General features: G+C 32.5%; 1 protein-coding gene across 3 annotated transcripts in view; it reads left to right on the top strand.

Moving 5' to 3' along the window:
• The window catches only part of hop (tyrosine-protein kinase hopscotch), a 44431-nt gene extending 30577 nt beyond the window's left edge, over positions 1-13854 (top strand). For all 3 annotated transcript variants that reach the window (XM_023167603.2, XM_074180519.1, XM_074180520.1), the window contains 11 exons: positions 1358-1570; positions 1685-1809; positions 2017-2176; positions 2388-2535; positions 2592-2699; positions 5329-5603; positions 5657-5803; positions 5861-6028; positions 6081-6253; positions 7540-7719; positions 11958-13854. In XM_023167603.2, coding sequence (XP_023023371.1) covers positions 1358-1570; positions 1685-1809; positions 2017-2176; positions 2388-2535; positions 2592-2699; positions 5329-5603; positions 5657-5803; positions 5861-6028; positions 6081-6253; positions 7540-7719; positions 11958-12093 — 1833 coding nt within the window. In that variant the 3' untranslated portion in view covers positions 12094-13854. The remainder of the gene's footprint in view (positions 1-1357; positions 1571-1684; positions 1810-2016; positions 2177-2387; positions 2536-2591; positions 2700-5328; positions 5604-5656; positions 5804-5860; positions 6029-6080; positions 6254-7539; positions 7720-11957) is intronic.
• Positions 13855-15801: the final 1947 nt, after the last annotated feature.

Here is a 15801-nt window from a genome sequence, read left to right as displayed (position 1 = left end):
ATGAGATTCACAGTGTTGCAGTGCTAGGTCAAATGGTGTTGGAACCATATTTTGTCAAAAAAATAAATTCCATCCATACAAAATACATTTGGTTTAAGGACTACATCCAGGTAATAATCTTCATGTTTCATTTTTAATAACTGAAATATATTCCCATATTCAGGAGATGCTGATAGAAAATTGAACTCCAATGCATGGTTGTCCACCCATATTCATGATAATGATCAGTTTTTGAAAAAAATATAATGGAGTGATGAAAGCCGTTTCCATAACAACGGTATAATAAACAAACATAATTGTCACTATTGGTCTGACGTGACGTGACGTGAACGAGATTTCAGTCTGTGTGGGGGGTTAATGTTTGATACGGAATCATTGATGATTATTTGATAGGACCTCACTTTTTTGAAGGAATTATCAATGGGGAGAGGTACTTGGTTTTTCTACAACATGTATTGCCGAATCTCTTGGAAAATTTACCAATACAAACTCGACTGAATATGTGGTTTCAACATAATAATAGAATAGTTACCCAATATTTGGATGATACTTTTAATGAGAAATGAATTGGAAATAAGGGTCCAATACCATGCCCAGCTCGAAGTCCAGATATTACTCCACTAGATTTCTTTTTGTGGGGATATATCAAAGACTTAGTTTATATGCCACGTCCACAAAATGTAGAGGATTTGAAAAATAGTATCACAAATGTTTGTGCTTCCATAACGCAAGAGACGCTTTTAGCTGTCACGAATCGGGAATTACTAAAAAGATGCAATATGTGTATTCTAGGTGAAGGGAGGCAGTTCGAACACTTACTAAAATCATTCTTGTTATTACTAATTGATTTCGTTATCATCATGTTAGTCGAGTTATGGTCAAAGAAAGGTATTTTTTGGTAATTTGAAACATTTATTTTAATTTGTACAGAAATACGCAGCTAGATAAAATTGAACAGACAATGAAATCATAACTGATGGATTCATTTTATTAAACTCGTATTATTGCATATGCAATAAAATTGCCTTTTTTCATCAGTATTCAAGGAAAACTACAAGTGTGCTATATGGGTGAATTCAGAATTTAATGCAGAATCCAAAAACGTATCGGAAAATCTAGGTTACCATTTAAAAAAATTGGCGTCGGTGTGGCGACGCCCTAATGGATGACGCCTATTGTTGGAACTCTTCGCAAATAAGAGGACCCTTTGATATCAAAATCATCACGAAATATGAATATTCTCTCTCATTTTTCAGATATTTGCCCGCGGAGTTTTATATGGGACACCCTGTATATAGTCATAACAAATATTTTTCATTTTAATTGAATGTGATCTCATTATATTCTCATGTTGTAGGATTTTTTAACTCTTGCTGGACAATGGGCTTTCTTGGAATCTAGTGCAATAGTGAGATTATTCGGAATAGCTTTCACTAGTAATATATCTCTAGTGCTTGAGTATTTTCGTTTAGGACCTCTTGATGACTACTTAAGAAAGAATAAGGGTATTTTGAAGCCTGTTGATTTGATAGAAGCCACATGCAATTTGGCTTCCGCATTGTGGCATTTGGTAAGTTTCGTTAAGTGTTTTTTGACAGTGAATGCTTTGATGAAAAATGGAATTGCAAAATTAATTGATCTTCACCATGGGAAAAGCATTGAAAAAACTATATATCGCTTTCAGACTGAAAAAGAAATTGTTCATGGAAATATCAGATGCCGAAAGGTGATGGTGAATTCACATGATGAAAATTCATTCACAGTGAAATTAACAGATCCAGGTATTCATGTAGAATATGCCTCGTCTGAGTGAGTATTTATTTTCTTTATAAATTTAATTTTGATCTACAAAACATATTCCCAAAATAACATTTTTCCAACAATTAACTATCATTTCAATATTTAATTGAGATCGAAGATCATAAAGTCATTGAATAACCCATAATTTAATTACCTAATGAGTTCATAAAAAAAATCCTGCATTGTTAGTATTTACTTTCACTGCTCTGATTTTAGAGTTCATTGGATACCAATTGAATGTTACTCAAATCTGGATTATGCTAAACGTTCAAGTGAGGCCGATGTATGGTCATTTGCAACCACTCTTTGGGAAATATTCATGTATGGTGAAGAAATCAAGCCTACTGATTTTTCTGACCATGTTCAAGCCATGAGGGTAGGTATATATTATTAAACTGTTTGAGATAACATACAAATGAAAACATTTTCTGAAAAAGATTTTAATTTATATTATTGAAGAGAATAGTATAGCTCTGAGAGTTGATTTCATTATTGATGAAAATAAGTTGAAAGTTCTATATTGTAGTAATTTATTTGAATTTGCTTTTTGTCCATCCCAATATAAAAGTTTTGTTGATTTTTTTCAGTGGTATGTCAGTGGAAAAAGATTGCCACAACCCCGCAGTTGCTCAAATGAAATTTATAGTCTGATGAAGGAATGCTGGGATATTGACCCTCACAAAAGAAAAAAACCTCAAGCAATTATGCGAGATGTCAACCAAATTTTATATGAAAGTGAGGGAGCTAATCTCAAATTAGAATTATATTTATTCATTGCCTTTCATTTTTAGTTTACAACTCAAGACGCATTCATTCGTATGCCAAAGTTTTCACCAAGTCCATTGATACTCAAAATATTGCTAGCACCTCAGCAAATAGTTCATGTTCTAATATTACAGGTAAGAGAATAAATTAACTAAAAAGGGGTTTTAAATCAATAATATTATGCAATGAGATCCGCGAGTCTTCATAGTGGTTTGGTGAATATTTCAGGTCAAATGGCGAGAATGAATCTCTGCCAAACACTGAAAAGTTGATTCGATAAGCGGCATGCAAATATATGTATTTCCTAACAGATGTGGCACCCACCGTCTTCTGACAGGCCAAATTTCTTCACATGATGAGTAAAATGACACTGATCTGTAACTAGGTCTGTTGGATTACTTGAGTCATCCCTGCTGTAACTGCCTTCAAATGGGCCAATCCTGCAATACACACTCAGTATTTCACCGACATAGCCTGGATCGATGCCTGTGACAAGTTCTGGTCCAATGAAATCGCTAGCAGCCTCCTCTGGCAAGGGAGGGGGCTGCTGTATGGCCAGGAACCCAGACCACCAACAATTTGTTAAGACTTTCTGTTGGTGATAGTCTCCAACTAGAACGTTGTGCGGTGAGAGCCAAGTGCTACCAACGCTAAGAGAGAATATTTTTATTGATTTATGTGTGAGGTTAGTATCTTCCAATTAATCCACTCGTATATCAATGGCGTAGATATCCGCTTGAAGAACGGTCGCACATAAAGTTACATTTGATTAATCAGATGACTAACAGTTATTTCCTCCCAGAGGGAGGTAATAGGTCAGAGGTCATTCCTGGAATGCTGTGACTTTTTGTATCGACCAGTAGTCTGATATGCTCCGCATGAGCCTTTTTGGTGAGATTGGCAATGTGGACAATTCTGAATGTCGATGTGAAGAGGAGGTAGGTCTAGAAGGATTCTCATGAATACTGACAGGACGGTGCCAATTGCAATGGAGATAACCAGGCAACCATGGTTCTGTACACTAGATATTTTCATCTGAACCGTTTGATTTTAACATTTAGTTCATCAGGAATTTGCTCCAGGATACTACAGGCTACACTTTCCAACATAGTACTTGCCAATATGACAAAATCATCTGCATACACTTACAGATCAATCTCTCAACACTGACAAGGATATACAGCAAATATATTATGTGGGACGACGGTAGTATATCTTTGTTTCCCAACAATAATAGAGTTTAATCTTTCTCTTGAAGATGATCACTTGGTGATCGAAACACGTGTCGAGGTGTTGAAATAACGGTTTGGTGTTGGGAAAACTCCGGTAATATCCATTACCACACCAAAGGTTCCAAACAGTGCATCACAAGTAAATAAATTGGCTCTTTGAAAATGTTAAAGTACGTATCAAAAGTACAATGACTTTCCTTTCTTTGTCGACAACTTATTCTGTCAAAATTATCTATATACGGGATGTAAGAATAAATAACCACTATAAAGTAACATTCTCCCCCTCGTGAAGGAATTCTACTCCTATCTACTATTCTTCAACCATTCTTCACACTTTGACTAGTCAAAGGTCCCAGAAGTTTTTTCATCAAACTCGAGCTCTAACATCTACTGCTGGATAAACAACTCATTCTACTATATAGACCTTGATTCCAAAACTTCTTCAATAAGTAATCGTCAGCGATTATGAAAATTTCCCATACTAATGAAGAAAAGAGAAATGAAGCTTTGTGTTTTTTACCACTTTTATTTGTAACTAACGTTACTGCAGTTTCGTCCTATATGGACATTTTCAAACTTATACTTACCGTATAAGTTTCAAACTTATACTTATAATATAAGTTTGAAAATGTCTGTATACAACGAAACTGCAGTAACGTTAGTTACGAATAAAAGTGGTAAAAACATAGAAAGTTTCATTTCTCTTTTCTTCATTATGATTTGACCTGTAACTTTTATTATGCCTTTCTTACATTCTACTGAAGAATCAATCATCTGAATTTCTCTGGCTTGTCTTTCCTTTCCACCTATTCTCTCTATTTTCGTCTGAAGTATGATTTACTTTTTTTTTATACCAGTCCTTTTGATTCGATGAACTATTTAAATTCCTTTCAAGACACAAATATGTCGTGAATTTTATCTTGTTTGGTTTTGTCAGAAGAGTACTTTTTCTAATCTGCCCAATCTTGATCAACTATTGGCTCTACTATCTCTTTAAGGTAATGTTCTGTGATGAAAGATTGTTTCCTTAATTCAAGACTACCATTGTCAAACATTTCAGATATGAGGAAATATAGTTTGATTTCAGGTTTGGCAGAGTTATCATGTAAAATGCGTCAAAATTTGGTCAAGATGTCATATTCGTCCCATGTATACTACAAAACGGCTCTAACTTTTCATTCAAGTGGAGTATCTCAGTAGAGTCACATTGGAACCTCCATCAAACAAAGCCACGGTTTCTACCATATAATCTTCAGCATAAAGTTTTACTTTCATCATATATAAAAGAGTATTGTTTTGTTGAAAGAATACTTCCATTGGGAATTTCTTGGCGAAAGGATTGAGTTGCTTGTAAGATTTAAAAATTTTGTCTTGACTCTGACTGAGTGTGTGAAGTAATTGATGATAACAGAGAGCAGAAGAAAAGGGAATCGACATTTTGTAATTAAGAAGATAATATTAATGTTGTGATAAAAAAGTGGAACTTTGTATATTATCTCAATTTAGATTTTGTCATTTATGGTATTTTCAGAATCTACTACTGCTGCCTATTCGGATGATCTGGTAGAAGCTAGAGATGTAGACAACGAATTTTCTGATGAATCAAGTATTTCTTTGATAAGATCTCAAAACTGGTTGATGGATTCCCAGGAGCTTGAGGACTCAAATGCCTATGATTGGTCAAATCTAATGTCAAATTTCAATATATCTACTGCTACCACCTCTCTTGACAGTTTGAACTCAATGCAGAGTGTTTTTGAGCTAGATGGAAATTACAATGTTGTATTACAAGGGAGAATAGGACAGGTATTCAATCCATTCATATTGAAAATGAATCAAATAAATTATTCAACTTCTAGGGATTTTATGGAGAAGTTTTTAAAGGAACATTAGAATGTGTAGATGGTGATTCTGAGGATCTCCGAAAAGTAGCTGTGAAGAAATTGAAATCTTCTGCACTTTCTTCCTGTTTGCAAGATTTTGAACGGGAAATTAACATTATGAAGGTGCGTTTTTGAAATTCCAAGTGTTCCAAGTACCAATTCTTTTAATTTTAATTGTAGTCTCTGAAGCACCCAAACATTGTGGAGATACTGGGTGTTTTGAGAGAGCCAGAAATATCACTTGTGATGGAATTCGTTCACCATGGATCTCTGCAGAGTTATTTAAAAATATACAGGGAGTTATTGCAGGAGGCACAACTTTTAAAATATGCTCTTGATATTGCAAAGGTGGGGTAATAAATTCATGGGGGAAAAACTACTAATTTATCCAAATTTTCAGGGTATGGATTATTTAGGAAAGAAAAATATTGTTCACAGAGACCTGGCTTCCCGTAATATTCTTGTTGTTGATGAAAACCACGTGAAAATTTCTGATTTTGGCTTGGCACAAGTGATGGGCACTAATGACTATTATATTTTGAAAACCCCTAATAGGGAATTGCCTATCAAATGGTAAGAACACATATGAATGAATGAATGAATACGTTTATTTATGAAATCCTAATATACATACAATAATAATAATAATAATATACAATAATAATAATAAATCAGTAAACAATAATAATATGTCCTTAACCAACAATAATAATAACTAATAACTAGAGTCATACATATGACTGTAACCTAACAATGTTGAGAAATAAAATAGAAAAGGAAATAAAATTCAAAGTTAACTAACTTAGATAAGACTATACTAACAATTTAAAACATACTGATACATGATAATAAATGTTAAGGTTTAAGACTACTGATGTTCTGCATCATTGAGTCTTTTCCTACAAAATTGTTTTTGTTTTAATATAGTTGTTTAGATTTAAATATATAAATACTTTCGCTTTGTTTTATGTCTCTTGGCAGCTTATTAAAATGGTTTAAAGCTTTATAAAACAATATTTTCATTGAGCTGGTTAATCTGCATCTTGGCAAGTGAAAAAGATAACTATGTCTTGTCTCGTAGTTGTGAGTACTATCACGATAAATAATGAATTCATCAAAATAAGATGGTAACATATTATTAATAGTCTTAAAAATAAATATCATTGCTGATCTATAGAACCTTCCTTTTATTGATAACCATTGTAATGCGTCGAGCATAAATTTTATGCTTGTATAATGATTACATTTCAATATGACTCTCAATTCACGATTTTGTAGTTTTTGTAAAGTCGAAATTTTGTTTTGATCACACCCATGTAGTAATGTACTACAATATTCGAAATGAGGCTAAATGATTGTGTTAAATATAGTGACCTTGGAAAAAACTGACAAATGATAAGAGATTCGAGTAAAAAAGTAAAGTTTCTTTGATATTTTTTTAGTTATGTATTTGAAGTGTGCATTATAAGATAAACAGTTGTCTAACATGAATCCCAGGTATTTAATTTCGGTTACAAATTCTATTTTTTCCTTATTAATTTCCAAAAAATAGTAATTTATGTTTATATATTTATATTTATATGCTGTGGTCAGAATCATGGCTTTTGTTTTAGATACGTTTAGTTTTAATTTGTTGACGTTCAAGTATTTATGAATCTCCTCCAAGCAGATATTCATTTTTGTCAAAGCTATCTCTAAATCTTTATGAGATGTTGTTAACATTGTATCATCAGCAAATAAATTCATAAAGTCACAATTTTGACATAAACTGATGTCATTAATATAAATATATATATGACTTATAAATGCTTATAAATGTTGTGAGTAATTATAACTACAATCATCAATAATTTTCAAAGGTATGCTCCTGAGAGCTTGAGAGATGGCAAATTCTCGGTGCGTTCAGATGTGTGGTCATATGGAGTGACGATGTGCGAAATGTTCAATTATGGAGAAGAACCAAATTTGACTTACATCGATGAAAAGATGGAAGGTCAACAGCAGCAAATTCTTTTGACGGCATTGGAACGAGGTGCAAGGTATGGGTTTCTGTAGTATATAAATTTAAATGATTGATATGGAATCATAGACTTGTTTCCCAATGAGAATCAAACTTTTCTGATTGATTCTGCCTTTACTTGTTGAAGATCCATAGTAATTTCAAATCGTAAGGTATAATTTATGAAATTACTATGAGAACTAAACTATGATTATAAATCAATTTTCTGTTTGTGTCGGGAAATACGTTACATTACAAACATATATGGAACTCTATAGAGTGTTATTTAGGTTCCTCAGATATAGCCTTATGCCTGTTAGATTCATTGATGGACTAACTGATTATATAGGTTTTTCGACTTTTACTGAGACTGAAACATTAAATAAGCTTCGTGAATACAAAGGCTACATAGCTGGCTGGCTGTAAAGTATAGAAAGTGGTTGGATGTAAAACTCTTTCATGATAGATTTCTAAAATTACACCTCACGATTTGATCTCCATAAACATTATCAGAAAAGTATATCACGACATGTTTAAAACACAGTAGCTTTATCAACAATGATTTGAATCACATGTCGTGATATATTTTTCAAATAAAGTTTGTGAAGATCAAATCATGAAGTGTAGTTTGTGAAACTACTATGTATCTTCATCAAGTAACGGCCGAATCAATCAGAAAACATGGTAGATTTGTAAAAAAACATATTTTTTATTTCTACCCCTTCTCCATCAATATACATCTGTTTTTTACTTGATAAAATTCCCCCATTTTTGAACTTCTAACATTTTTAATGAGTGACATTTATAAAATAATGATGAAGAAAACTAAGAAGGAAAAATATAAAAATTTGCAGCTTCTGAAGAAAATCATATTGAGGAGCTATTTGGCAGTTTTCAAAACAACATAAAGACAGGCAAGCATTTGTCTGTCACCCATATTCAAATTGATAACTGTTCGATATGCGTGCATTTTACTTTGCCATGAGTAGTAATAGTTCTGAGTCAGTTTAGAATTAAAGAGCTTGCGGTGCTGCTTTCATGTCTGATAAGATGTAGATTCTTGCGCTGCAGGTGTCTCTCAAATCATTCTAAAACACTTGTCTTTGTAGTATAAATTCTAGTAAATGGTTTAGGTGATACTTTCTCTGCCACAAGTAGGCTTAGGGATTTTTTGCAGTCTCAACTAGGTTTATTCAAGTAACACTTTTTTGCGAGATTTTCACTGAACAGTTAACAAAACCACTACACAATATATTGATGATCAATATGAAGACGCATGAGGAAGTCTTTGTATAGCAAAACACGTCCAGTGAATGAAGGGTTGCTTGTATAAACTCATTTGGGACTGAAAAAAATCCCTAGGCCTACTTGTGGGAGAGAAAAATCAATTCGTATAATTTTTATACTGATGATCACTATGAAAATGATTCAGGAAGCCATTGTATAGCAAAACAAGTATTACTTGTCTGTCCAGAGAAACTGTCCAGAGAACTGTCCAGAGAAAATCTCACGAAGTGTTAACTTGAATACGTTATGGATTTTCATCAAGTATCGGCCAATTCCATCACATAACTAAATAAGTTTAGTCACCGAGCTGACAGTGCTGCTAAAATATAGATGCGTGGCAGGTGATTTTCAAAGACATTCCTGAACACAGGACTCTATAGTAAGATGGTGAAGGTGATTCTAAAGGGATTAAAGAGTTTTAATATCGACATCGTAACTAACGCTCAGTATATCAGAACACCTAGATAATTCTGGATCGGTACGCCTGTTTGTCATAGAGGGTGACCGTTCGGCAGCTGTTTATAACTATTCTATATTCCACTTAAAAGACTTTTCTAGCTGGTGAAATATTTGCTCATTAATACAGTTGATTGTATGATTTTCACTATAAAGAGTTTTACAAAAACCGCGGCACGTGTTTCACTATACAATAGCTTTCTCAAGCATTATTAACTAGCTATTGTATAGCGAAACACGTGTCGCGGTTTTTGTAAAACCCTTTATAGTGAAAATCATACAATAAACTATATTGATGAGTTTCATCAAGTATCGGCCAGTTTCTGTTAGTCGTGTCCTAGATATATTCAACTGCCAGATTATACAAATTAAAAGACGTTTCTTAGCTAACTGACAGTTGTTTTTAATTTTTTTTTATATAAATTCACAAATGATACTATGCAAGTACATATTTGTAAATGCCACTGTTTCTCCCTATTCTGTAATTGGTTCATCCTGTAGAACAGTGTATGAAATAAAATAAATATTTGCAGTGAAAAGTAGAACCTCTAGATGTATATAGAAATACTCCTACAAAGATATTTCATATTTTCTGTTTTCAGAGTCCTAAAGATAATAATGGTAACTGCTTCTTTTGTTACACATGAATGTAACTGTGTAAGATTCAGAATTAAATCTAGAGCTGCAGTTGATTACGTAAAAGACTAGCGATTAATTGAAATTTTTCAAATTGACTTGCGCATTGTAATCATGAGTTTCATTAACAGTGAATCATTTTTGTTTTCACAAAACTTTCCAATTACTTTGCGACATTATGCTGCTGCAGCTTTGAAAGTAATATCATTGATGACTCTTTCAAGTTTTTTAGCAATTAATACTTTCAGAAATTTTAACTTTTTTTCGACATTTTGAGCAGAATTTCATACTTTTCCATTCAAGTAAGTACCTGCAGTGTTTTGCTAGGATTCTGATAGGACCCCATTGGGCTTCCCCCTGATAATGACCGCTAAGGCAACCTTGAATCCTTCAGCTGTGCTTGTGCAGCTTCAGTATCAGGTTAATGACAAGTAACAATCATATCAGAGGTAATTACACCCCTCTGAGGACAATCTTCTCTAGATTCATTATAGTCTCCTTTCTGAGAGTATCTAAAAATGTATTTCAACATATTGACTGTCTACACCTCATCAGTAAAGTGTATATATTTTGATCCTCTAGTGATTTAAAGACGGAATCATCATGTTACATGTTTTCTAGTAATTTAGTTCATCTTCTAAAAATTCACCTTATGATTTGTTTTGGTTTGTCCATTGTAATTTTCAGATTATGTATTTTGCCTCAAAGCAGAAAAAATGTCATCTTTTTGGCCTAGTTGATTCTCGGAATTGTAAAGATTGTTTTCGCTGGTCCTCAATTAGGTCTGTTCATTGTCCCCTCCACTTGAACAGTTTGTGATATTGTTTTATCACAAAAACCTTGGAACAAGGAAACCGTATTTTTAGAATACTGTCTACAGGCTGAGATTTTCCGATTGGATCGAATGAAATACAAATTTGTGTAAAATGATAATTAAAGCTTCCTGTTTTTTTCCACTCGTATTTGTAACCAACGTTACTGCAGTTTTAAATACAACTCTATTAGTTTGAAAATGTTCTTGTAGGGCGAAACTACAGTAACTTTAGTTACAAATACAAATAGTAAAAATCATAGGAAGTTTTAATTTTCATTTTTCATGATGATCTCCTACCACTTAGGTACAGCTACATCCATCAATTTATAGAAATTTGTGTGTTGGTATAGATCACTGAGCAAATTTTTTAAGTACCAGTTTGTTTCACCTTTTATATTGTTCTGCTAAAAAGCTTTTGAAGAAAATGAAATTTATTATTTTTTTGTCATAAGTGCAAATTCTCATTTCACCACTTTCACAAATTTTACATTAATTTTGAAGAATCCTTAATCTTTTCTTGAAAGCACTCCCTTTCATCTTTTTATAGGATTATCAAATAAATATATTTGGAATTTTGGAAATACTTTTTTATTGTTTTCATTGTTGAATGTATTTATCACCTTCAACTACTGGCTCTTACAGAGTTCTTTGTTTTATTGTGTATAATAGTTCTAAGAACAAAAAAATACAACAAACAGATGTAAAAATTTTTTGATTCATACTTAATGTTGCAATGAATGAAGATATTTTGTATTTTTTTTTTGTCTCCAACTTTATACTAATTATGTATGTTGGAATAATTGTAAATAATGGTGAATTTATATATCCATTCACATTATCTAAGAATAAGAAGGGGTAAATAGCAATTTCTAATTGATGAGGCAAAAATACTTATCAAATATCAACTAAATACAAATTCTAATTTCATAATTCTAATTTTTACAAACTTTACGTTAATTTTGAAGAATTGTGAATCTTTTCTTGAAACCACTCCATTGATAAATCCTTTCATCTTCTTATAGGATTAGCAAATGAATATTTTTGGAAATACTTTTTTTATTGTTTTCATCATTATTTTTCAACAGGTTTCCTTGTCCACCTAACTGTCCAAAGGCTGTTTATATCCGCATAATTTACCCGTGCTGGCAAGCGGATCCACATGAAAGGCCCCTTTTTTCTAAGTTGACATTGGAAATCGAGGATTTACTCATTCAATATTGAAGTGTTCTGCCAATGTCTTCATGATCAGGAGCACCTTAACCAGTATAAGTAATTGAGATATCAACTATTCACCAGACCAATTTATTGTTACGGTTGGGAACTGTGCCTGTAATTTTAACATTGTATATATTTTTAGAAAATTTATTGAGACAAAGGCGAGATTGGAAAATATTTTCGTTTTGCAAAATTAATTTGCTATATCTTGAAGAAGATATTTTTATTATATATACCTACTCACTTTATGAGTATGGAATGTGTTTCAAATATAGTAGGTGTAAGTGTAACATTTATAAAAAATAAATTGCTAAAAATAAAGGTATTTTGAAGTAACCTAAACACTAAAAAAATTATGGCATATAATATCCTGAGAAATACTCATTTACTGTCAGTAATAAATATATCTGAAGATGTAACTAAACTAAACAGGAAATGTGTTCTCTTTTCAAGAATATAATTGTTAAGCTGTTGCTATTGTTCTATGCTTCATTTATTGTTGGATGTATTTATCACCTTCAACTATGGCTCTTACAGAGTTCTTTGTTTTATTGTGTGTAATAGTTCTAAGAACAAAAAAATACAACAAACAGATGTAAAGATTTCTTGATTCATAGTCAATGTTGCAATGAAGATATTTTGCATTTGTTTTCATCTCCAGCTTTATACTAATTATGTATGTTGGAATAATTGTAAAAAATGATGAATTTATATATCCATACATATTATTTAAGAATATGAAGGGATAAATAGCAGTGACTAACTAATAAGGCAAAATTACTTATCAAATATCAACCAAATACAGAAATGTTTTCGAGATTGAAACCCTCACATTGTGTCATTTCATGAGCTGGTTTACTGGATACATTGATTATTGATAATATACAATTTATATCTTTAATGTGGACAAATTATTGATATATAATAAAAACGGCGTTTACCGTTGACTTATGAACATGAATCATTTCATATTTTAAAACAAAATCTGTCTAAAAGCAATCAGCTCAAAAATCGTTGAAATCATTAGTGTTTCTAGATACTTTAGCGTTGATATGTGCCAAGTTCTAAGATTTTTTTTATTCTTATTGCAATCCTTCCAATCCAATTTGGATTCAATGATTCTCATTAATGAACGGAGTAATTCAAGAAGAAAGTTTATGTGTACAATTTACTAGTGTTTTGTGCAAAATGGTAAATTAATTTAAATATCATTTCAGTCTGGCACTACAGTTTTGAATGTATACATTTTGAGGTTAGGAGAATAACCTTTCTGTTTACCCACTGTGGGCGAATTTGAAATGTTTGTCAAAAAATAAATTCATAAAAGTTGAGGTTTATGATCAACAAGTTTATATATTACGAAGTGGGCTTATGAACTGTGTATTGATTATGAATCGGATAAGCACTTCCATTGGAACTAACGTTGACCGTTTTTATGCACTGGATTAACCAACCTCAATAAAAATCAATGAAATATGCTAACACGAAAACCTCATGTATTTCTCAATTGAAAACATGATTTCTGTCAACTGAATTCTAGTGTCATTGTAAAATCCTATATTAATATTTAAAATAACCTAATTATTATATTCTCTAAGTTGGATATATAAATTCACAATAACAAAAAATAATTGTAATTAAGATCTCAGACACATGATATCTCCCAGTAAAAAAAAAGAAAATATAAGAGGTTTTATACATACTACATTGTGAAATGAATTGTAGATAAAAATGAATATCTAATAAATTCAGGGAAAACAAAAATAATGAATTTGTCAACCAATTATTAATATAATGAATTCAATAACTCAAACCCAGGTATTGACATAAAATGTTTACTATTAAAATAGGTTAAGAGAAAGGAATGAGAACGTTGTGCTATCTTGGATCATCAAACTGAAATTAAAAACTTGCGTCATTAATCCAGTTGATAACTCCTTTGTCCACAAATCTTCACCCATATCGAACACTCAATGGTATAACAAATAGCCCAATGTTTCCGGTTCATTATCTGTGATCTTCAGGTTTTTATACATGTCGTTTCGTTTACTACTGCGGCAGACATCAAAGGCGATACGGCAACATTCAAAGTGATTTACCTTGCTGAAATGCGCAAACTGAAAATGTTCCTGGTGCGTTTGTACTTTTAATGGGACTAGGTGTCGCACGGCTGACTGCGTTTCCGAGTTCATTATCCATGATCTGCAGGTTTTTATACATGACCTTTCGTCTGCTATGTTGGCGTACATTATCAAAGGCGGTACGGCAACTTTCGATGTGATTTACCTTGCTGCGATACACAAACTGAACTGAAAATGTTCCTGGTGTGTTTGTACTTTTAATGGGACTAGGTTTTGGACGGCCGACTGCTCTTGTATCTTATCGGTCCGACCCTTTTTCAGTTATTGGGAGAATCTTTGTTTTGTGAAGTATCGGTATACATGTCTTATTAATGTTTGAGCTTTCCCTCTGGCTTTATCCAGAACTTGCGTATGTTTGAAGACAATGTCATAGCTACCCTCTGAGAGAGCGTCTTCTGAAACTGGCAATTCATCTGTCTGGCCATAGCAGCAAGTTCTTTTATGTCCAGTCAAGCGCGTTTTAACGCTCCTTTTTGTGGTTCCGATGTAGAACGAACCAAATGTACACAACATTCAGTATACTCCTGGGGTACTTAATAGACTTTCCAATGGTCAATAGCCTCTGAAGAAAAAGTAGCTCATGCAGAAGTTTAGGGTGTTTTGATTTTCAAATTATTGGGACAAATTATTAAAAATATTTGAAGTGACATTCGGAATTGAAAGGAGAAAGTTAGGAAAATATATCAATTATGTGTTGCTATTACACTTCATATACAGGCTGATTCACGGTGGATGGGACATTAGACGTTTCCGGTGAACCAGACAACGGATCACTTCGAAAATTTAATGGAGGGCATATTCGGACATTCTCTAGCCAACTAAAATATTTTCGACAATGCGGTGTTGCCGTTTCTATTAGAAAGCAGTAGCAACTTTGATTTTTCAAATGGAACACTCTGTATATAATATTATTTTTGGAATCTCCAACAATTGCCCGACAACTTTTCTTGATATTTCCCTATACCTATCTGTTACCGTTTTCGAAATAAAAATTAATTTCAATTTTTTTCTTCGAAAATCATGACTTCTAAAAATGCCAATATCTTTTAGTTAAGAAGTACTATGATATCGAAATTTGGTTTGGAGTTAGGTGATACTTGGACGCTTCCCACACGTCAGCCTAATCTCCGTTACTTCAATACAGGGTGGTAAAAAAATACAGTTTTTTCGTTTGCTTGAAAAAGTTGCTGAAATTTGATTATTTTAAATGGAACACCCTGTATATTATTGAAAATTCGGAAAGCTGCTGAAATTTGCTTTCTTTCTATGTATATCATACCTATACCTAACTAGTCAAGTTTCAGACTTATGAACATTTATTTGTGAAAATGTCCCTTCAGAATGGTATTTCCATTCGGTATTTGGTAAGCAGGCCATGATTACTATTTGACAGTAGCGTTGTGACATTCTCCTAATAATATCGACATTTTCGTCACTTCAGAAGTTGCAAATACCTTCAAAACGATGGAACAAAACTATTCAAACGAAGTTCTTATGAATTTGTTTATTATTTTTGGACAGTGTGACAAAATTATCAGCAGAACATGTAGAAAGTTCAATGAAATGTATCCGA

This window comes from Leptinotarsa decemlineata, unplaced genomic scaffold (assembly GCF_025532065.1).
Source record: "Leptinotarsa decemlineata unplaced genomic scaffold, Ldec_3_MD MMD2_tig00026299_RagTag_RagTag, whole genome shotgun sequence".
NCBI lineage: Eukaryota > Metazoa > Arthropoda > Insecta > Coleoptera > Chrysomelidae > Leptinotarsa > Leptinotarsa decemlineata.
This window is presented reverse-complemented; position numbering and strand designations above follow the sequence as displayed.